General features: G+C 38.3%; 1 protein-coding gene across 1 annotated transcript; it reads left to right on the top strand.

The window, feature by feature from the left end:
* The first annotated feature begins 726 nt into the window (after positions 1 to 726).
* On the top strand, positions 727 to 21,446 carry rassf9 (Ras association domain family member 9). The gene is made up of 2 exons (XM_059335019.1): positions 727 to 864; positions 19,652 to 21,446. The coding sequence occupies exons 1-2, from the start codon at positions 818 to 820 to the stop codon at positions 20,904 to 20,906; spliced, it is 1,302 nt and encodes a 433-aa protein (XP_059191002.1). The 5' UTR covers positions 727 to 817; the 3' UTR covers positions 20,907 to 21,446.
* The last annotated feature ends 2,682 nt before the right edge of the window (positions 21,447 to 24,128 follow it).

A 24,128-nucleotide genomic window follows, 5' to 3' on the forward strand; every position in this document is an offset into this window, starting at 1 on the left:
TACATTGTAAGTGCATACACTTACAATATAATAAAATATGCTTTTTTTGTTTTAAATAAGATATGCAATTTGATACTGTTTTGAAAACATGAAGTCTTCAGAATCTGTTACACTTAAAAAAAATTGTAGAGTAAAATAATCAAGGCAATATGCAAAAGTATGTATGAAATTACCACTATTTTGTATATTGTCTTGACTTTTTCTATGATATTTGTGCATATGAATATTTAATTTAGTGTTAAAGTTTTTTTATGCTGCTTTCTTGGCCAGGTCTCCCCTCAACGAGACTTTTTACCTAGTTAAATTATAGTATTAGAAGTATATATATATATATATATATATATATATAGCTGCTGTATGTTCCAAATGTGCATCATATTCATAATATTGTGCAGTTTCTGGTATCATAATGTCATTTTCTGATTAATTTGACACCAAATTAGTTCAATAGTCACCCTCCTTTGTGTTGTGTGTTTTTTTTTTTTTAACCACAGTGTTTTACTGTTTTCACTGACTTTGTTTGCTTTGCCACAGGCTTTTTCTCTTCCCCTCCTCGGTGGTAGTTGCTCAGGTTGTCCCTGCAGGTGGAAGGAGGCGGCAGACACCACTAACTGTCGGGATAAACACCTCCTCCCTCCTCCCTCCCTCCTCCCTCCGCCTGTCGGACGGGGCGGACAGAGTTGGAGTTGGAACACCCTTCAACTTTTCTGCAACACTCCACAAAGTGTCCGGCGTCGTGCCATGCTGGGACTCTAACGCCTGTTCGGATTGCTGCTCTGTGTGGTCTTTTTTTCTTTCCTCCTCTCGCTCCTGAGTCATGGCTCCGTTTGGGAAAAACTTCCTGAAAGCTCGACAGAAAAACAGGTAATTTAATGAAAGAGAGAGAGGGTGAAGTTTTCTTGAGGGGGAACCTGTTTGAGTTTTGTTTTCCAGAGTTACGCACGGCGCAGCGCAGCGCTGCAGGTTTCTGAGTGAGCTGCACACGAGGCGGAGCAGAGTCACATAGAAGTTACATTACAAGTTTACTACAGTCTGATAATTAATATATATGATGCATGAAGCAAATGCACAAATTACACACAACTTAGAGCCACAGGGACACAAGATAAACTCTTATTATCTTTATTATTAGGCTGTTTTCCCTGCCTTTTCATTCGTTTTAAACCAGCATGAGGAAAACCTCGCCATTGTAGGATATTTTTGATTTTTTTTTTAAGTATGTTATTAATTAGGCAGTATTGCATGTGTGCAGTGGCGGAAAAAAAGTTTTTTTTTAGCATGTCTCAGCATTTATGGCATTTTAAGGCCACACTAGAGGGCACTTTATCAAGTTCTCTCCACTTGAATTGTGCTTTAAAAGGTACTTCACATCACATTTGCTTCATTTAAGGCCTACCTATAGGGTACTTTATCACGTTTTCTCTATGTAAGGTCTCCAAAAAGGGCCCCTTAGCAAAATATTTCCATTTAAGGGCACCCTAAAGGGCTCTTTATCATGTTTTCCCCACTGTAAGGGCAGCCTAAAAGTTACTTCTTCACATTTTCTCCATTTAAGAAAACTTTATCAAGTTTTCTCTACTGAAATTGTGCCTTAAAGGGTACTTCACATCACATTTTCTTCATTTATGGTCACCCTATAGGACACTTTATCAAGTTTTCTCTATTTAGGGCCTCAATAAAGGGCCCCTTATCAATATGTTTCCATTTAAGGGCACCCTAAAGGGCTCTTTATCATGTTTTCCCCACTGGTAGGGCAGCCTAAAAGTTACTTCTTCACATTTTCTCCATTTTAGAACACTTAAACACGTTTTATCCCCCATCTAAGGGGGATTTTTTGCTGTGTTTTTGTGTGGAGTCCTCCCGTGCATGTTTGCAAGCGACCTTTAGTTATATTATTGCCTGATAATTTGACACCTCTACTCAATGAAACTAGTGTAAGAAGTTCAGTAAAACCCCTTTAATAGAGGTTCTCTTGTTCCTTTACTGTACATCGACTATAAGAGCTTTCACCTTCTTCTGCTCTGTAATTACAACAAAGATGATACTTTTAATACGTTTCATGTGGGACACCGGAGTCCAAGAGGGTTTTTACTTTAAGTTGAGAGAGTTCCTGTCATCAACACTGGTATAATTTGCTTCAGCTCTTTTCTCCGAGTGGCTGGCTCGGCCTTTTGAAGCTGCGTTCCAGCCTCTGCAGGCTTTGAAAAGGTGGGAAAATTAGATCTGCCGAGCCACGAGCTGTCCTCTCTTATTGGTGCAGAGCTTCTATTGGATTGTTGACTGCAAACTTTTTTGTTGTGCAGAGTTGGTAAACAGAGTTTGTGAGTATCTAGGTCATGATCCAATCCCTGGCAGGGAGCAGACAGCACTCCTGATCCTGATCCTGGTCTTGGCAGCATGAGGGCTTTTAATTGTGGGTAAAGAACTGTTTTCATTGGCTTTTCTTCAGGGTTCGTACAGATGATGAAATCCATGAAAATGCTTGAATTTTAATGTTGAATTTCAAGGTTTGAAAAGTGCTTGGATTTTGGATTAAGTGCTCGTAAATGTTTGAAATTCTTACTGTATTTTTTTTGCAATCTGACTATAGATAACCGTATTTTCAATGGAAAAAAATATATAAAGTGAATAGCCTATAGCCTATCTGAAATGAAGACTGCTCCGCCTGAGTCTTCTTGTTTCTGAGATGTTTCTTGTTGCTCTTACCCAGGGGTCTCAAACTCAAATTACCTGGGGGCCGCTGGAGGCAGTATCAAAATGACCAAAAAAAGACACAAAATTACTAAAAAAAAACACAATATGACCCCCAAAAAGACATAAAATGACTGAAAAAAACCCACTAAATTACTTAAAGACACAAAATGACAAAAAAAGGCACAAAATGACCCAAAAAATACACAAAATTACTAAAAAAAGACACAAAATTACTGAAAAAGACACAATATCATTAGAAAAAGACACAAAAAAAAGAAACAAAATTACATTACATAACATTTCCACTACTTCCGGTAACAACAACACGGCAGATAATAAACGCTCCAATACTTAGCAAGTTACTTAGCTAACTTCTTAGCTAAGTATTTAGCTAAGTAGCTTAATAAGCTAACTACTTGGCTAAGTATTCAGCTAAATAGCTTGCTAAGCTAACTTCTTGGCTAAGTATTTAGCTAAGTAGCTTGCTAAGCTAACTACTTAGCTAACTTCTTGGCTAAGTAGTTAGCTTAGCAAGCTATCAAAAACAAGATATTCAAAGAATACTTGGAATATTCAATCATAAAATAAGTTGATATAAAAACAGAGAGCACAGAAACACACAGCAGCATTAAATAACATGGGGAATGAATGAGGGTCATTTTTGACCCATGTTGTGCATTAGAAGGAGGGTCAATATGTTTAAGTATCAAAGTACTCCTCTAAAACATGCCATTTAAAACCATTGAAAGGTACTGGAAAAGCTTGAAAATGGACCTAACCTCCTTAAAAAGTGCTTGAATTTGACCACTGAAAAACTGTACCAACCCTGTTTTCTTATTAAGGCTCTCATTTTACCACCAAACTCAGCAAAAAGGCTTTGGATTAAGTTCAATAATAAAACAGGCTTTTATGCTAAATTACTGTAAACTCTTTGACAGTGGCACCCGCAGCAGAATGGATGTATTTTCACATCACACACGGAGTTGAGATGAATTATCTCTGATAACTTCAAACAGTCTGACTGAGGCTGTCTCCAGTGGATGTCTTATTTTTTTTCATGTTTTGTAGTAATTACCATTGCAGCCCTCTATAATTACCTCAAGTGTTTAGATCTGTAGATATGTCAAACGCTTCATTTCAGAGGCTCCCGCTGAGCTGCATGTTTGTGAGACAACGACAACACCAAGCTGCTGCTGTTGGACTCACTTGAAACATTGAAAACTTTCACAATTTATTTTAATTACAGCTGACAACATTTGTTTTAACACTCTCTACCGTCAAAGAATCGGTGCGTCATTAACCCTCTGGAGTCTCCAAAAGAGCCACAGCATGGCTTCTCCATCACATCCAGACATAAAAACACAGTAGACCAAGAAAAGACACAAAATGACTAAAACAAAGACACAAAATGGCTAAAAAAAAAAGACACAAAAAAGAGACAAATGACCAAAAAAGACAAAAAATGACCAAAAAAGACACAACAACAAACACAAAATAACCAAAAAAGACACAAATGACCAAAAAAGACACAAAATGACTTACAAAGACACGAAAAGACATGAAAAGCATTAAGAAATGGACCAAATAGCCATATAAGGAGTTAAGGAGTCGTGTGCGTCAAACCGGCGTCCTATAGTGACCCGGCACGTCCACGCAAACACTCACACGGTTTGAAATTACTTCTAATTTCAATAAATGAATAGTCAAAATGAAATAATCATATGTTAAAGGCTATGTTTGTATACTCAATTTCCCAAAAAGCAGCTTCATAGTTCACTCCTGAGTGAAAGAAATAGTGAATAATGTCATCAAAATGACTTAAATATTGCTGTAATGCAAATCAGCCAATTATTCTTGGACATAGCAATAGAAACGATAAAGAAAAATATATATAACAGACATTTCTATGCTGCTTGATAATCCATATCGCCCTATTTTGAGGCCTTAAAGATTTTCAGAGCTTTTAGGGATATGCAAAGTTTTCACAGGGACTTATTTGGTATATAGAGAGTTGGATAATCAACAGACCTCACTGAGAGTTTCCATGGAGTAACAAAGAACAGTCCAGAGAGCTGTTGATTCTACAACTATATTTTTTTTTCATGTTTTGTAGTAATTACCATTGCAGCCCCCTATAATTACCTCAAGTGTTTAGATCTGTAGATATGTCAAACGCTTCATTTCAGAGGCGACAACACCAAGCTGCTGCTGTTGGACTCACTTGAAACATTGAAAACTTTAAGAATTTACTTTAATTACAGCTGACAACTAGCCTGGGTATACCCATACTGCCTTGCACGCTCGATTTCATTTCAAACTGCAACACAGTCTGGAAACTATGGCTGTTTCTTAGCCCTGTTTTAGGGATCCAATCACAGAACGGGGAGGGACGGCAAGACGATGACACGTACTACTGGACAGACGGACGCTTGTAGTTTTGTAGTTTTCTTACGGATCCAACATGGCTGCAGCAGATGTGAAGCTCTCTTTGGATCTAGCTGTAGACAGTGTTCTAGATAGTTTAGAGCCAAAGTTTATTTTAAAAGAAGAACAACGTTTGACTTTACACTCCTGTTTCACCACCAAAAAGGATGTTTTAGCCTTGCTTCAGACAGGATTTGGCAAAAGCCTAATCTACCAACTAGCCCCGCTACCGCTCGCTGCTGTAACCACGGTGATCTGGCTACGAGCCGGGGGACAGCAGAGCCGCCCAGAGACCCCCAGCAGCTCGTCTATTGACCATAAAATCAGTGGATGTGTGTGGCTGAATGACATGAGGGGGAATAAGGCGTAAAAATAAATTATCTTGCAGAAAGAGAGAACTGGAGAAGCAAAGCAGCAAGCAACACTCTCACACACACGCACACACTGTGAGCTGAAACTACAGAGCAGCCAGAGTAAGAACATGCTGCAGAAAAACATTGTAGAAGCAGAATTGAGCATTTTAGTCCCAAAGTAAAGATGGGCTAGTCTGGCTATGTAAACATCAATTTCTGTCTCTCTACATATGTCCTCTGGTATAACTGATACGATTGGCTAAGAGCTACTTGATGCTTTTGATAGACATTCGTAGCGCCCAATAAACGGCTCTGGAGGATCGTACTCAACTCTCAATTCAACTTTGTTTGTAAAGCACTTTAAAAACAACAATAGCCGCAACAAAGTGCTGTAAATAAACAAGCAACAAAGAACAATAAAATAAATAAAACAGGAAATAAACACTTAAATAAATAGTTTCATTGCTTTTTAAGAGTCTCATGGGTGGTTGAAAGCCAAGGAATAAAAATAGGTTTTAAGATGAGTTTTAAAAATAGACAGTGAGGAGGTTTGTTTGATGTGCAAAGGCAGCTTGTTGCACAACTTGGGGGCTGCAACAGAGAAAGATCTGTCCCCTCTGAGCTTCCGTTTTGTAAACCACGCCTCCTCTACGGAGAAATGAATGGTTGGTTTCCAGACTATATCTCATTTGTGATATAGTCTGGTGTTAGCCAGGCTATCATTAAGGAGTCGTGTGCGTCAAACAGGCGTCCTATAGTGACCCGGCACGTCCACTCAAACACTCACAGGGTTTGAAATGAAACGGTTGCCAGCCACTGACATGTGTCAGCGGAGCTATGTGGTAGCATGACAGCATTGTGCGTCCGGACCAATTAGCTGCTGAAATTGTTTGGTTGACACAAATTAGCCATCCACCGCGAACAATAAAAATGATAGCATTTGTGCTGAAAGAGGGAAAGCCATTTATTTTAACAGAGGGTGATTCACAGAGCTGCTGGGGGGGGAGGGGGTCACAGAGGAAGGGAAGGGGTGTGTTGTGTCTGCTCACAGATGCCTATCAGAGTGGGAGTCATCCTCCAGATCAACATGTCCAGATAGAAAAGTGATGTTATTTCCTGGCGGGATCCCTCATCCTCTTTCAGATAAGAGACAGAGGAAGCGTCTCCTGTGTCTCTCTGCTCCACTACAAGCTCTTCTCTTATACAAACAAACACACAAAACATGATGTTTACCTTCAACATTCTTTACCGTTTTTCTGGGAAAAACAACGTTTTTTATGTTTGAACTTAAACTGTTTTCAAGCTCTTTGTAGGTCAGTCTGAAAACAGAGCAACTTTAAGTAGTTCAGGAAATGCTAATGAAAGGTTTTATGGCCTGAACATTTACCAGATGGAAACAATGCAAAGGTTACATGTCTGTAATGTGATGTCATGCAGCAGAGACTTCCTTTAACTGGGTTAGGGTTAGGGTACCATTCTGTCTGTTATGGGACAGTGGTACAGTCTTAAATTTGTGAGCCACCTGCGGTCCACATAGTATTTCAGCCATTTTAATGCAAGCAGGTTTAATCAGTGTTTCCCCAATGTTGTGTGGCTTTTTGGCTTGCACAACAAGGAGAGAGCACTCAAAAGGAGCAACCATTGACTGCTTCTGGTCGCTTCCAGCTTCATTAAAACTGTCCATAATGTTTTGGGGCCTGTTTGTGACAACGAGTTCCATTTTTCTGAGAAAAAAACTCTTTGGGTTTACCCACCATCTCGGGTTGTTTAGTTGTCTGGTGTCGCTTCAGCTTGCAGGGTTTCAAACGTTCATTTGCCAGTTTCTCACTGCAAAAGATGCATTGGGCTCTAATTCTGTCCATTGCTTCTATGAAGCTGAACTCAATGTGACTTTCATGGTAGCCTTTCTTTTTCTTTTTGAGATATTCAGCATTCTCGTCTCCCTGAAGCGCCGCCATTTTTCCATTAGCTCTGTGTTTCTGTTGCTAGGTGAGGTTACCGCTAGGTGAGGTTACCGCTAATTAATTAAATGCTGACTCATCTATATTAACCACATTATAATGAATTACACCCCTTAAAATCAAGAGGGCTTTGCGACCCCCCATGGACCTTTGGCGCCCCCCTGGGGTGGTCGGGCCCCCCTGGTTGGGAATCACTGGTATAGAGCATGGGTCTCAAACTCGCGGCACGTGGGCCAATTGCGGCCCTCGTGACAATATTTTGTGGCCCCCACCTTTATATGAAAGTTTAATGTGAGTTTTATATGAATGGCACTTTACCGTGTTGTGTGTGGAAGGTCCCTTTAATTACTTTTTGGGGTAATTTTTTGTCTTCTCTTTGGTAATTTGGTGTCTTTTTTTTGTGATTTTGTGTCTTTTTAAAGTAATTTAGTGTTTTTCATTCATTTTGTGTCTTTTTTTGGTCATTTTGTGTCTTTTTAAAGTAATTTAGTGTCTTTTTTTAGTCATTTTGTGTCTTTTTTTGGTCATTTTGATACTGCCTCCAGCGGCCCCCAAGTAATTTGAGTTTGAGACCCCTGTTTTAGGTGGTCTTGACTACAACACTGTTAGAAGTTAACAGCTACAACAACAGAAGACTGCACCAGTCTCAGACACTAATAACTCAAGGAAAAACAACCTGCAGCACCCTTCTCTCTGAGCCTCACAACCTCATCAATGATTGCCGGCAGCCAAGACATAATGAATGTAAAAAATATTTGAAAAATACAAACTGTATCACAGTTAATAGTTCTTTTCTGAGGACAAACAGTTTGATAAGTCCCCTCCTCACCTCTCTACCTGTCAGGACAAACAGAAATACTGCACGCACCATCGGGCTGATTACATCTAATACGCTGCAGCTAATACGTCCATAAGGGCCGTCAGTCACTGTGGTGCCATTTGATATTCATAGTCTGGGATTAAGCTGCAGTTCCAGACACAACAAATGAGGGTGCCCTCACAGGTCACAGCTGTGGCTGATAAACCACAAAGCTGACACTGATATCATGATGAACCTCTGATTGGAAACGTGCAAAACCAGCCAGGATGTGTGATTATTAATAGAAATATTCAGCTGTAAGGGTATAATGAGGGTGGATGCCGTGAAGCGAACAACACCTGAACATTTCACACCTGAGTGAGCTAAAGAAACCTGAGCAGAGCCGCTTGACCTCAGGCTGAACTCCAGGGAGGAATCACACATGCAGGAAGAAAAAAAAAAACACATTTATACATTTTCATTATCCAGACTTTCTTTATTGTTTTTTTTCTTTTTTGCAAACAGTCAGGATCTAGAGAATGGTTCCAGAACAGGTTAAAGATCCAGTTCTTATGTATACATATCAGACCAGGTGTAGCCAGACCCTGAACTACACACAATCAATCCATTCACACTCACGACATACATGTGCAAGGCACATGTTACAAACAGGGAAACAGAAAGTAAAGAGACATAATACTAAGGAAAGATACAGATACATAGCAATTAATAAAAAAAAAAAAATATATATATATATAAGAATAAATTAAAAATTAAAAAAGAAATAAAAGAAAAAAGAAATGAATAAAAAAAGTAAAGAAAAGATAAATTAATTAAAAAAAATTTTTTTTAAATATATATATTTAAAAAAAGAAAAATTAAACAAAATAAAAATAAAAAAATTATAAAATAAAATATATAAATAAAAATAAATAAATAAAATTAAAAAATGAATAAAAAAATATATATACATACATACACACACAAATTAATAATATTTAAAAAAAATAAGGAATATATTTTTAAAAATTAAAAAAGCAGGGAGGGCTCAGGTTTCTGCACAATAGTCAGAAATTCAATGTATGTGACAAAGGGCTGCCACATCTTATAGAAACTGCTTGAGGACTCTTTTATTTATACATTTTCAGCACAAGTTTCTGCGCAGCACCTCCATGGCGCTCCTCCATTGTAAAACTCCTAATGACAACCCTGCAGACGTGAACAATCCCCTCTGTGTAATAAATTTGCAGGCTACAAGTTAACACAGAGGACTGCATGCTGGTGGTTTGAGCGAGTCATAACAAATGACAGAATTATAGCTGTGCAGCGTCTCGGCGTGTTTCCTCAGATCAATAGATAGATGTGATGGAGGTGAGGCAGATATTTCCAGCAGAACAAAGACGTGACGGCGTGTGAGACAACGTGTCCTGTAGCCTCGGCTGTCAACACGTTCAGATCTTCTCGCTACGGCAACAACAGCTCCATTAGTCGGGTGGTGACGAAATTACAAGTTTGCTCTTACAAGTGAAAATCATAGATAATAAGGGGCAGTAAAGACAGTTATTAAGTGTGAATAATTCCTTATGGGAGGTCTAAAGGTTGGGTTATCTGAATACACAAAACATGTATTTAGTTATTTACCTCTACCTCTCTTTACACAAACTAATTTGGGAATTTGTTTGTGTTGCTCAAAGCAATAAAAAGTAGGCCTGTCACGATAATGACTATATCGACATATCTTTCAATATATAAAAATTAGGGCTGGGACTCGATTAAAAAAATTAATCTAATTAATTAGAGGCTTTGTAATTAATTAATCGAAATTAATCGCATTTTAATCGCATATAAATATTTGAACAGTGAGAAGTAATTTTTTTCACATGGATTTTTAGTATACCATTGAATAATGACTGAATACATAAGCTTAAGCAACAAAAATATTGTTTATTTTTGTTCAAGTCCAACAGACCAGTGCAATTTTTGCCATTAAGTGTAGCAATAGCATATTTATAAATATAGTACATTTCATAAATTCAGGTAGCCTATAGGTAGGTAGACCTTCTGTAAACTATAATACTTTGTTTTTTTAAGTAAAACACAATACTTTGAAGTACATTCAGAACATTGGAAACCCTGACTATTAGAAAACATCTCTCTGTTGCTTCAGAGGCCATAACAGACTTTGTTGATTTACCAACAGCTGGTTTAAAAAAATCAATCATCACACAAAATGACCAAAAAAAATACATAAAATTACCAAAAAAAGTTATTAAAGGGACCTTCCACACACAACACGGCCCTTGTGACGATATTTTGTGGCCCCCACCTTGATATGAAAGTTTAATGTGAGTTTTATATGAATGGCACTTTACCGTGTTGTGTGTGGAAGGTCCCTTTAATTACTTTTTTTGGTAATTTTGTGTCTTTTTTTGGTAATTTTGTGTCTTTTTTGGTAATTTTGTGGGTTTTTTTTTAGTAATTTTGTGTCTTTTTTTTGTAATTTTGTGTCTTTTTTGGTAATTCTGTGTCTTTTTTTTAATCATTTTGTGTCTTTTTATGTAATTTTGTGTCTTTTTTGGTCATTTTGTGTCTTTTTTTTAATTTTGTGTCTTTTTTGGTAATTATGTTTTTCTTTTTTAAAGTCATTTATTGTTTTTTCAGTCATTTTGTGCATTATTTTGTAATTTTATGTATTTTTTTGGTCATTTTGTGTCTTTTTTTGTAATTTTGTGTCTTTTTTGGTCATTTTGTGTCTTTTTTTTGTAATTTTGTGTCTTTTTTTGGTCATTTTGATACTGCCTCCAGCGACCCCCAGGTAATTAGAGTTTGAGACCCCTGCTCTAAAGCAGCTCAGCCTCTGGGAAACGTTTCAGATTTTAACTCACAGTGATAAGATTCAGTTTAAGCGCTGCTGCACAGATTTGTCAACACTTTGTTCACATTAGAGCGGAGCTGAAAACAGAGCAGTGACCTGTATGTTCCCCTTCCTCCCTCTGTCCATTGAACTGCAGGATGTTGTGTGAGCGTTGGTGATTGTGGCTCCGGACAAATACAGGTGTTTCCCGCGCTGCTGTACCCTCTTCCTGCACAGCTGAGCCATCGGGTCACCCGCACCCAAATATACAATTGTGTGCAGAGTCTGTTTATCCACCTGAACGTTCAGATATGAACACAGACTCACATTTGTTACATGTTACGGCCAGTACCACTGTTTGTACTTCATGTTGTGTTTAACCCTCTGGAGTCTCCAAAAGCTCCAAATCATTCAGACTTCTTCATGACATCCAGACTAGAAAACAAAGCAGCGTGGAGCCCTACTGTAAATTTACCTCTAAAGTTCTGGCTGTAAACTCCATGAGGCCAGTTTCAGTTTGATGATGATATACCAAGTAAAACTGGAGACAAGCTCAAATATATTTAGTATAAAATGATAGAACTGGATGTAACCCTCTTATAGGTTAGATTTGACACCTTTCTTCACATTTGCAACATTTAAAATTCTTTATTGAGCATGATAGTGTTTAGACAAGTAAAAAAAAGATTCAAAATCACATTTTATGTTGGACTAAAGGACTAAAAAAGATACAAAATGACTAAAAAAGACACAATGACTAAAATAAAGACACAAATGACTTTAAAAAAAGACACAAAATGACTAAAAAAGACACAAAATGACTAAAAAAAGACACAAAATTACCCCAAAAATACACAAAATTGCTAAAAAAGACACAAAATTATTAGAAAAAGACACAAAATTACAAAAAAGAGACAAAATTTAAAAAAAAGACGCAAAATGACTAAAAAAAGACCCAAAATGACCCACAAAATGACCAAAAAAAATACACAAAATTATGAGTTTGAGACCTCTGCTGTAGAGCTTAATATACTCAATATTTGTCTGAAACAATTACAATTGCATTATACTGCACAGGTGTGGCATTTTCTGTTTCCACCCTGTTTTCCCTCAGTAGCGTTTGCAGGTTTTCTGCGTCGGTGGCAGTTTAAACTGTTGGGTCAAAGTCGCCGTGGTTGATGTCTCTGATTGCCGGAGGCGCGGTGGATTTGTTTGGTTTGCACATAGCTCAGGTATTTGCTCTGCCCTGCTCGTCTCCAAGGGTCTCCATAACCATTAACCAGACGGCTGCATTGTTGCATGCGTATCGCATTCCTGAGACCTTATTCACTGCCAGTTTACACAATGCTCCAGTTGTGTGTTTTCATGCCGTGTGGGAACCAAAACACGGTGGTATCAGACGGTGATAATGCAGCTTTTAACTTCTCCCGTTTGAATCTTTCTCCGTGTGTCTCACTTGCGTGTGTTGGCGTGCAGGCAGGTCGTATCTGCATCATCTGCAGAGCATGTGTAGTGTTGTAGCGGTTAATGTGGGCTGCAGTCAGCCGGGGTTATCTCCAGATAAAGACACGGCAGTTACATGATGCAGGGAGCAGATCTGATCTTTACTACATACCGAGGTGAAGAACAACACCTGAACATCTAAAGTTTTTGATTGTAATCATAAAGTTTGTTTCGTTTTTTGTGAGTGTGCTGTAGATACGGCTATGATGCACATAGATCCACATGATCCTTGAATGCACTTAAAAAAAGCTGTTTGTTAAACACAGTTTTGGCCTTGTGGTTTCTGTCAGATAACGTGAAGTGTCTCACTGATCTACAGCTAAACTCCCTCACTGATGTCAGAGTTTACTCTATGAAATCCCTTCAGAGAATAAATCAGAACTAGAAAATTTCCTCTGGGGAAATTCTGAAAGGGCCACGGGGGGCTACTGCCGGTGTGTGTACACTATGATGAGATTCTTCAGAGATTTCAAACAATTAATACTAGTAATGCTATGATACTATATAATATACAAGGAGCACACCTACAACAAGCATTCCTTTACAAGTATTTGAAAAGGAGTGTGCACGCTTACGCGTGCATGTGTGTGTGCTCGCGTGCGTGTATCTGCAACTGTAATCACATCAATATCAAAGGCAATCAGAGCAGATCAATCAACAGAATTAACTGCCACCTGAATGTGGACAGTGACTACAGCCAGAGGTGGACTGGAATTTCTGGCCTCGAACAGAAAGCATTTTTGGCAAAACCATAATACCTATCATTGATCCGACTTCACTTTGAGCGTCCTGAGTTCTTCCTGAACGTCTACATATGTTGTTTTTTTTAAGAAATATGAAGAAATAGCTTTGTTAGAGCGATCTAAAGAAACTGTTACATCTCCGTTTTTCAGAAATCTTCATGCGTTTTTAATATGGGAGCCAATGAGGCTGTTGGTGGTGTTGGTGGCGCATCTTTGCGTTGTACGCGCAAACTATAACTCTGACAGCTTTACCAGAGGATTGTGAGGGAGAAGACAAATTTTCCTACGTTTCTATGTATAAATTATTTCTGTAGAGTGGAATTTGCGGCCTGGAGCGCAGTTTTCAAATATATTTTTTGACAATTTCTTCTCTCCCTCTACACTCTGGCGATGATGTCACACACTGTGACACGAACATTCCGTGAAATACACACCCATTATAATCTCAGAATTTCTCCAAAAATGATCATGGTCATTGAACAGGGATTGATAAAAACCTATATGACCTATCGAAACGTGGATTAATACACTGATACACAAGACTTTTGTCTACTGTTTAAAGTTTCAATGGAGTCTCTAGGTGAAATTATGCCAGAGAAGTAGACGTTTAAAAATCTCCAATTATTGTTCTTTTTCGCTATTTTTTTTCCGGTCATCCCATGCATTTCAATGCAAAATTTTGGGCAGTTGTCTTCCACACACAACACGGTAAAGTGCCATTCATATAAAACTCACATTAAACTTTCACATCAAGGTGGGGGCCACAATTGGCCCGCTGGCCTGTAGTTTGAGACTCATGTTTTAAAGTGTTGCATGTTTGATTTCAGAGCAGTAAAGGAATGTTGCTCTGTGGTTTTGCAACCAGGAGGAGCTCCAGATAATTTCTCCCTGATTGAACTCTTAAATTCCCGGAGTATGATGGTTTGGTTCTTGTTTCTTCTCCCTGCGTTCAGACCTTTAACTTTAACTTTAAATGTGAGTAATTGGCTGAGACAGAAACTTGGCAGAGAGCTGCAGCACACCAGAGTTAACCCAATTAATCACACGGATTGCAGAATATTGCAAACATTTCATCTTCCGTATAAATAATAACACGATACATCATTCTTTTATCTTGAAATCAAATTGAAACGTCTGGTAACGTTATCTCCTTATCTGATTACTGGCTCATGTTGTGGATGTCTGCGTTGCCGGAGCCTATCATTTAATGACTGCATATTACCGGTGCTCCATTAAGCATGTAAAAAATTGATATCGTCGGCCCATCAGAGGTCAATTTTTGTGCAAGTTTTACGGCCCAGACGAAAAGGTAATGAGGGCCTCGGGGTTAAATAGCTCAGAACTGAACCATTAAGTGATCATCTTTGATGAGTCAGTCGATGAGTAACAGTCTAATAGAATCAAGCCAGAGAGCACAAGATGACTGAATGTAGTTTTCTGCTCATTGACCTAATGGAAAACCATCAAAGTGGGATCTATTTTAGAAAATATACTGCTCAGAATAGTGAAAAGACTTCTAAAGCACAAGTAAGGCTGCAGCTCTGTAGCTGGTGAACAGAACTTTTTTAAACCTGATTGAAAACAAAAACAATCGTTTTCTGCCCACTTCTATGAATAATATGAGTCATTATTACAGTTAAAAGTAATACTGTTGCTCTAAAGTCAAGTCAAGTAGTTTATTTGTCCCAACTTGGGCAATTTGGTTGCAGTCTAGGTGTATAAAAGACATAAAAAACAATACATTCCAACACACATACATACAACAGATCACAGCCCAATATATATATATATATCAGAAATATTTTAATATATAATATTTAACAGAAATATTTTTAACAACAAGAAAAATGCAACATGTAAAAATGAACAGAACCACAGGTTAAATATTTATAATAAAAGACTGTTGTGCAAAAAGAAACTGCATCTATGATAACAAGCTTCAGATACTCGATACTTTTGAAAATTTGTATTGTATCCAGATACAACGTTTTAGTATCGATACTTTTTGGAGTATCGATACTTTTGACAACCCTAATATATATATATAAATAAAACAAAACAAAAACAATAGTACAACAGAAGGCAATTCCAGGTGAAGTGTCAACCACATAGGTCCCCAACATCAACAACATCATCATCATCATCATCATCATCATCATCATCATCACCATCATCGTTCAGCCAGGTTCAGTTCCTTTATGGAAGTGGGGATAAATGAATATCTGTACCTGTTTCTTTTTCACACCAGCTGGTTTCCAGACAGACTCAGAGCTGAGAGGATGGTACCGTCTGAACACATACTTCTAGTTTTCCTCACTACTTGCCTTTTAAATAAACAATTCAAATCAACAAACTGAGTCCCCACAATCTTTCTAGCAACCTTCACAATGCCCTGTAGGGCATTTTTATGTTTAGGTCCAAGTTGCCATACCAGCAAATGATGGAAAATGAAATAACAGATTGGATAAAGGATCTGTAGAACAGAGTCATTAACCCATAAGAACCCAGACCCATTTATCCTTAAAGGAAAATTATGGGGGATATACCACAGACCAGTGGACCACATAGAACACATTTATGATGCTTTTTTTAAATTCTACCCCTAAATGTCAAAGATCTGCAGATGACACATAAACATAAATACCATAAACGCCTATTGTAACATATATTTCTTATTTTAAAATAAAAAACTAGACATATTTTCTGCACTGTAAAACCCAATGCTGCTTGTTTGTTATTATAATTCATTTTTCCTTTTCAATACAACAAAGATTTGTGCAAAAAGTCATTTTAACTTAAAATACTGAGTCAAATAGCAAGATTAATTTGAGTTAACTCCATTGTCTTCGTTGTCTTAACATAAAATTCTTTCGCAGCATGGACAATCAAATATTTTAGTTGAAACAACAAGTTGGTTTTACAGTGTGCTTACAGAAACACAAATTTGCCTTTTTCTTTGCACCTCCAAAACATTTATCAAAATTGTAACATTAATAGTGCTGTTTAACAACAAATTATTTTTCAGATTTGTTTTTAAAAAAAAAACCACCTTGGTGATACTGCAGAGCCAGAGTTAGAGCTGAAGGTGCCTCGCTAACCTTTAAATCTGACTCTGTAGTACAGGGCTCCGGTGTGGTTATAGTTAGGACACAGTTTTTGTTTTTTACTGTCATGTCCCACATGTTCAAGACACGATGTCATTTTAAAATCCCTCCTTGAAGTCTGACAGGACGTGTGCTGCGTGTCGTCCCTCCTCTCTGCCCCCTCGTTTCCTGTCATCACTCTGTCTGCTATGTAAAGAAAGATAAACAGGACTAAAGCTCTAAAAGCTCTAAAAAAAACCCCACTAACAGCCATTAAAATCTTCAGTGGGAAGGTTTACAATCGGCATTCATTCCTGGGACAAATGACTGTGCAGCAGTCGCAGGTACACTGGAAAAACCAACTGACAAAAAGAGAAATAAATAACTAGAATTAAGCAAATAAATGCTTGAAACAAGTACAATTATCTGCCAGTGCAGTAAGTACATTTTTCTTTGTAAGTCAAAATATCTCGGCACTGGAAAAACCAATGATGTCTTAAAAACAGTCCAAAATACTTACTACAGCTGGGCTTTTCAAGCCACAATTGCTTGAAATAACATTAAAATAAGCCAGTTATACCTGAAACTAGCACATTTTTTCTCATTTCAGTATCTGTGGGTAGATACTGGTGTGTAGAAAATGCTTTTGTAATAGCATTTAAACTACGTGCAATTAAAACTCTCAACTGGAACCAATATTTTATGTAATAACTCACCATATTCAATGGTTGAATAGATTGGAAAGCACGAAAAAGCTATCAATGTCAGTCCTAAAAAAAGAAGTCTTTACACAAGGCTGAAATCCCTGTGAAGAGGTTATTCACTCATTTTTGTTGGAAAAAGACACATGTTCTTAAAATAAGCACATGAAGTTATGGTCTGTAGGTAAATTATACTCAAAACAAGATAATTGAGATACTATTGCCAGATATAAGAAGAAATACTTGGTATGCTTCATGTTTTTTTCAGTGTATTAATCACCTCCAGTGATGGAATCATTACATCTGTACGGAGATATTCTGCTAAATCTGGCATCATGTTTCATTCAGAAGAACTCTGATTTAATAAACCAGCACTTATAAAATGTGTAAACTGAACCGTTATGACAGATCAGGTTTATTCACTTTACATGGAGCTGAGTGAGTGTCTGTGTATGAGTTCTTAGAAATCAGAAATTATGCTTTAGAACAGGGGTCTCAAACTCAAATTACCTGGGGGCCGCTGGATGCAGTATCAAAATGACCAAAAAAAGACCCAAAATGACCAAAAAAAGACACAAAATGACAAAAAAGACCCAAAATTACCAAAGACACAAAATTACTAAAAAAGACACAAAATTACAAAAGACACAAAATGACTGAAAAAACACTAAATTACTTAAAAAAGACACACAACTACAAAAAAAGACACAAAATTACCAAAAGAGACACAAAATTGTTTAAAAAACGAATTAAAGGGACCTTCCACACACAACACGTGGTGGGGGCCACAAAATATTGTCACGAGGGCCGCAATTGGCCCGCGTGCCGCCAGTTTGAGACCCATTTTTTTTAAGAAATAGATGTCTACTCTGCTCTGGAAAATTTAACAGTATGTTAGTTCAGTGAAATCATGTTATTAAAGGGTGTCAAACAATAATGTTGCACATCTTATTTTAGTTTTTTAACTTCAGTTCACAGAAGAACTGGTAAAGTTAAATACCAGCCAAACTGAAGTGTTTCTTTAGGAATCATATAAAGTCAAACGTTGTGTTTTCAGACTGTCATCTGTGTCACGTAAACCCAGATCTGTTAAATTGAGCAATATGTTAACTGTCTGCAAAGTGGTTAGACAGGACCGGCACGTTTATGACCTGGAGGGTGACACGCCAGAAAAATAAAAAAACAGAAAGGCACACTAGTCTGCAGGCCATGGGAAAGGAATCTTTCTTTTATCTTTTCTATCTATTTTTATGGGTTTTCTGGGGTTAAAAGTCTAAATAGGTAAACGACATATCTGCATTAATTTAGCTGGGAAAGAGTGTGATACTTACAGTTCTGCCTTGAGCTAAATACAGAAATCCTGTTTTTTTTACCAAAGTATTGGAGAAAAGCTTACGCCTGAGGATGTGATCATGGCGCTATAGACGAAAAGTTAGACGATCCAAAAGTTGTAATGAAATGCTTAAAACGGATTTAATTTAAATATATCTGATATTTGGCTTTTTAGTGAAGTGTCTCAACAACTGCCACCCTTTGGTAGCACTTGGGGTAATAGGAATCTACATTACATTCTCTTTAAATCATGTACAGTCTTATCTATTTTATTCTATTTCATTGTTTTTTTATTCTAACTTGTGCCTCTTTAACTTATTGTGTGTCTTTTTTTACTTATTGTACTGTATGTCTTTAAGCTGTGAGTCTGAAGGAAATGTCATTATCTTGTATAATGACAATAAAGACTCTTGAATCTTGAACATTTTTATGGGAATCCATCCAAATTTGGGAGATTTGATTGGACTAAAGTGGTTCCAACTGACCCTTGCCTTCTGAAAAAAAATACCCAAAGAAACATATTTTAACCCTCTGGAGTCCATCTATTTATTGAAAATACATGTTTTATTTACAGTAATAACTTTATTTATATATGATATGTAGACAAGCTGAGAAAGCCAGTTAAAGTTCAATCATAGGAGCTTTCACAGAGTGACATTTATGTTTCTAGACCATTTTTAAAATGTGAATTGTCTTTCTACAATGAGAACTATTACTATTTTTCATTTACATGCAAATAGACTGTTGTGTAGTTTTATTTTATTTATTTTTTTCAGCTGTTTTTGTGTGTATAAATGGTTTAAAAAAATGGTACATTTCCATAGAAATCTGTGTCTTTTGTTTGTATTTTGGGTTTGTGGCAGCTTTATACTTTGTTATTTAAAATAAAATGAAAAATCTGACTAATAGTCAAGTTTGTGTGGAGAAAAAGGAGCCATGCATGTGATGTAAGGACAGACTGAAAGATGCTGAACAGAGACAGAAATGAATGCATAGGAAGTTGACGAATTTGAACCAAAATCTCCTGGACTTCAGAGGTTTCAAAAGCAGTTTGAAGCCTGTTTTATTCTTTTTCTGCAGCCATGTTGATTTCATCAGTGTTTAGTGTATATCTGTGTTGTGTTGACTATTTAAAACCTCCAAATGTTTCATTCAAAAGCTACAATTGCTGTATAAGCTTAATTTCTCTCTCTCTCTTTATTAGGACAAAAGACCAAAAGGCCGAGCCTGTGGAAGGAAAGGAGATCCAGGTGACGGTCTGCGGCGAGGAGAAGGTCGTCTGTGGAGTAACCAAGCACACAACATGCGCCGATTTGATTCAGGCGCTGCTGGACGACCACAAGGCGATCCCAGAGAGCAAGCGGCTGCTGCACGGGGAGCCCAAAGACTTCTGCCTGGTGGAGCGCTGGAAGGGTTTCGAGAGGGCCTTGCCTCCTCTCACCAGGATCCTGAGACTGTGGCACGCCTGGGGCGACCAGCGGCCCTTCATCCAGTTCACTCTGGTCAAAACCAGCGATTTTGTCCCGCCACCCGCCAAGAAGGTTGGGAAGACCAAAGGGGCCAAGCAGAGGCACGGTCAGCACGGTCAGCACCCGCAGACGCTGCCGCCGGAGAGGCAGAAACGGCTGGTGAAGAAAGCTTTCCGGAAGCTGGAAAAGCTCCACAAGGAGAGCAAGAGCTCCCCGGGTTCTGAGGAGGTGGACCGAATGGTGCAGCTCATCCTCAACCAGGACCACACCATCCGGGAGCAGATCCAGCGCATGAGGGAGATGGATTTTGACATCGAGCGGGTTGAGCTGCAGATACAGAAGGAGGCGGAGGCGGAGAGCTCGTCGTCTCCGAGTTTGGACACCTACAGCGACGAGCAGCTGCAGGAGTACCTCTACACCAGCGATGGCGTCCAACAGCTGGAGGAGCAGGTCCAGATGCACCAGAAGCTCATCCTGCAGCTTTCCCGGGACATCGACGCCGAGCTCCGGAGGGACATCAAGGAGGAGGAAGGAGCTGCAGCGGCTGCAGCTTCCTGGACGCACACGGAGGCGGAGGAAGCGTTTTACGCCGCCGAGCTGGAGCGGCTGCAGGACCAGGTGAAACACAGCCTTTTCACCGGCGTGTCCCTTCACACCCAAACCGCAGAAATAGACAAGAAGCTCAAGTACTTTGACGCGACGCTGATCTCCAAGGATCAGGAGTGCTGGCGGCTGGCTGCACAGCTGGGCTCGCTGCAAATCGTGCAGGAAGAAGACGAAGAAGAAGAAAACGAAGAAGAAGAGGTGGAGAAGTCCAGTCCTGTCCCAGAGACTCAGTGCAGCGTCTCACAGACGGTGAAGCTCAAACACAGCCTGTCCCCGCTAGACATTACAGACACAGACTCAGACACTGGGATTAGCTCCACACACAGTCAGGACTCGCTGTCACCGTGTCTCGACTTCCCTCCCCCGCTGGACACGGACGTTTGAACAACCCGGTTGACCCTGCAGTTCATTGTTCACATGCACTAACCCCAGTTTGTTCCCGTCATGTCCGATTACATTCGAGTCACAGAGTTAAACATCTGCTTTATTATCAAAGATAAACGCCAGGAAACATGAACGGAGTTTAACTGCAGCTGAAACTATTAGTTGATTGAAATATTGTGAGAATTATTGTGATAAATAGTTTATTTCAGAATATTTTTTAGCAAAAATGCCAAACTTTCCATGGTTTCTCCTTCTTAAATGTAATTTTTTTCTGCTGTTTTTTTTTTACCATCAGGATGATATAGTACATGAAAGTGAATATCTTTTGGTTTTGGCTTGCCAACAATAAAAAAGCAATTATCGGACATCATCTTGAACTTTGATAAAGTTCCATGGCCATATTATCTTATTTGTAAAAAAAAATTTTAAATGGTAAACTATCAGCTGAGAAAATAATCAACCAAATGCTCAATACATCAAAAAACTAAAATGATAGCTGGAAGTTAAATGTCTTTTTTCACAATTTGTACACAGAAAAAAATGTTTTAAGCATATACGCACAATGTTCCTTTTCTTCAGGTCTATTTTTACAATTACATGACTTATGATCCAAAACTAGCAAGTAAGAAATGTTGCTAAGACAGTCAAACACAAGTTGCAGCAACACAAAACATAACAAGTCAGCTAATATTAAACACTAGTCCAACAGCAAGAAGACCATTATTTCTTTAAAAGTCAGTCCAAGATCTAATCTTGTATGGCGGCCTCTTGCTCGGTCACTCTACTTTTTGTAATTTGTACAAAATTTTAAGAAGTATATACTTCAGGTGTATTTATCCACAATGTTCCTTGTCTTTAGGTTTATTTATAAATATTTACATGTGTTTTAATTGGTAGCAAGATAAGACACTTTTGGATTGTGTAATGATTTTTTTAAAATCCAGATCGATCTAAGAATCTTGTTGACATACCTTTAAAAGTGGCTGCAGGTGTTAAATAAGCTCCTGGGTTTCTGAAAGGCAAATCTGTGACTCTAATGTAATAATACATGCAAAGCACCAAACTGGAGTTGTGTGTGCAGCAGCTACAGTCAATCACTGTTCATTTCAGACTTTCAGTGAACTTTTGCCCCAAAAGAAGCGAACACTTTCTTTAGCACAATCACTTCTGAAGTGCACCAGGCTTAGCATCTTTAAAGCATTATTTTGTTCATTTAAATGTGTTAATAATGTTGAATGTATGCTTCTTTTCCTTTTTAAGTTCTCAAGCTATTTATGAAGCTGCACTTCTTTGTACACACGTGAGTCTATTAACAATGTTTTATATTAAAACATATCTAACTGATGTGGATGTAGAATTTAAGATTTGTTGAGAATTTAACATTCCTCTTTGTCTACACTGTAAATAACCTGCTGTAAATGTAAATCACTGTAATGATTGCTCTTATGACACAGGCACAATTTGATAAAAAAAAAAGAACATATTTATTTATCCTGTAATTGTATTTTACAAATGAGATTTTGTTACGACTATTTCCCCTCGGAGGCAATAATCATCTTCTGCCAATCTGATCAAACATCATATGATCATATTCATCATCATGTTCAGAGCCAAAACAACACAAATATCTGTGTAAATCATGCCTAAAAACAAAAACTATGATAAAGCAAGATGTACATTTCAACTTTCATAATAAACACTAATACTGTAAATGTCACAAAGAGTAAAATCACTCTGTTGTTGAGTTTGTTGGTACCAACTGATATTTTTATTATTTCCACCAAGTTATCATAGCAACATCATGTACAATTTAGCACCTTTACAGTTTCAGAGTGCATTTAATTTCTACAACGCTATGTCATAATGTGAGCATTTTTTTTTATTTCATTACTTATGATCCAAAACTAGCAAATAAAAAACATTTGATGTTACATAGCAAGCCAGCTTATATTACAAACTAGTCACACAGCAAGAAAACCAGCATCTGTCTGTTTTTTTATTTCTTTAAAAGCCAGTCCAAGATCTACTTTTGTATGGTGGCCTCTTACTCGGTCACTCTCCTTTTTCTCCTCTTATTGTAACATCTTCTCCGGTCTTTTCATCTCTGCCATAATGTCTATAGTACAGGAACAGGCCTTAGAAGCATCAAAACAAGTTTGAAGCTGCATTTTCTAGGTAAAAAAGTAACTTAATGTTGCGTTAAATACAGCTTAGTAACAGAGTTGCTTTCTTAGAAGGTGTTAATGGCAAAACCACAAGAAAAAAACAACTCAAGGTGCCAAATTTTACAGATTCCTTCAAGTCTTTTCATCTCTGCCATAATGTCTGTAGAGGTCCGTTTGTTTGCTTATGCTGCTACGGGTCTTGGGCGACACCACTGAAAACCTCCTGCTCCCCGTGGTCCAAAGCTCCTGTGCAAATGGTGTAAACACCAACACTTCCCCCTCTTTCTCTGAGTAGTCCTGGCAGCATGGTTAAATGAGCTAGCTGATTGCTGCAGTTCATGGTTAGCTGTTCAGCAACAAGTAAAGCTTTTTGTCCATCAAGAAACTACGTAAATCAATGAGCTCGTACCTGCCCACACAAGTTAAATAGTGCAGGAACAGGCCTTAGAAGCATCAAAACAAGTTTGAAGCTGCATTTTCTAGGTAAAAAAGTAACTTAATGTTGCGTTAAATGCGGCTTAGTAACAGAGTTGCTTTCTTAGAAGGTGTTAATGGCAAAACCACAAGAAAAAAACAACTCAAGGTGCCAAATTTTACAGATTCCTTCAGGCTCTGAGTCACCAAAGAGAAATGACACAGCTCTCCCAGAACCCAACCTTCCCGTCACCGCTGCAGCATATAATCAGACAAGATGGTCGCCAGGCAAGCACAAACAACAGCAAGCACTCTCTTCTTGTCAAGGTACCGCTGACAGACTAACACTTTGTACTCGGGGCAGAGCGGGGCTGGCTGCTCGAGAAAAGCAGAGGATATCTATTTCACACACTAATTGCTTCACCTCCCCCTCCCTCGTCCCCCTTCACCGCTCTGAGCCACTAAGTAACTCCACCAAGCTTGAAAGGGCAGAGATCTTACAATGTGAACAGTCCTGCAGCGGCGCCTCACACTTGTTGACGGAGCGGGGGGGTTTAACCCTCTGGGCTCTGATATACCACATCATATTTACTATACCCATGTTTGGTATTTGGTATTTGCTTAGCACAACTTCAGCATGATC

This window comes from Centropristis striata, chromosome 6 (genome assembly GCF_030273125.1).
Source record: "Centropristis striata isolate RG_2023a ecotype Rhode Island chromosome 6, C.striata_1.0, whole genome shotgun sequence".
Classification (NCBI taxonomy): Eukaryota; Metazoa; Chordata; class Actinopteri; order Perciformes; family Serranidae; genus Centropristis; species Centropristis striata.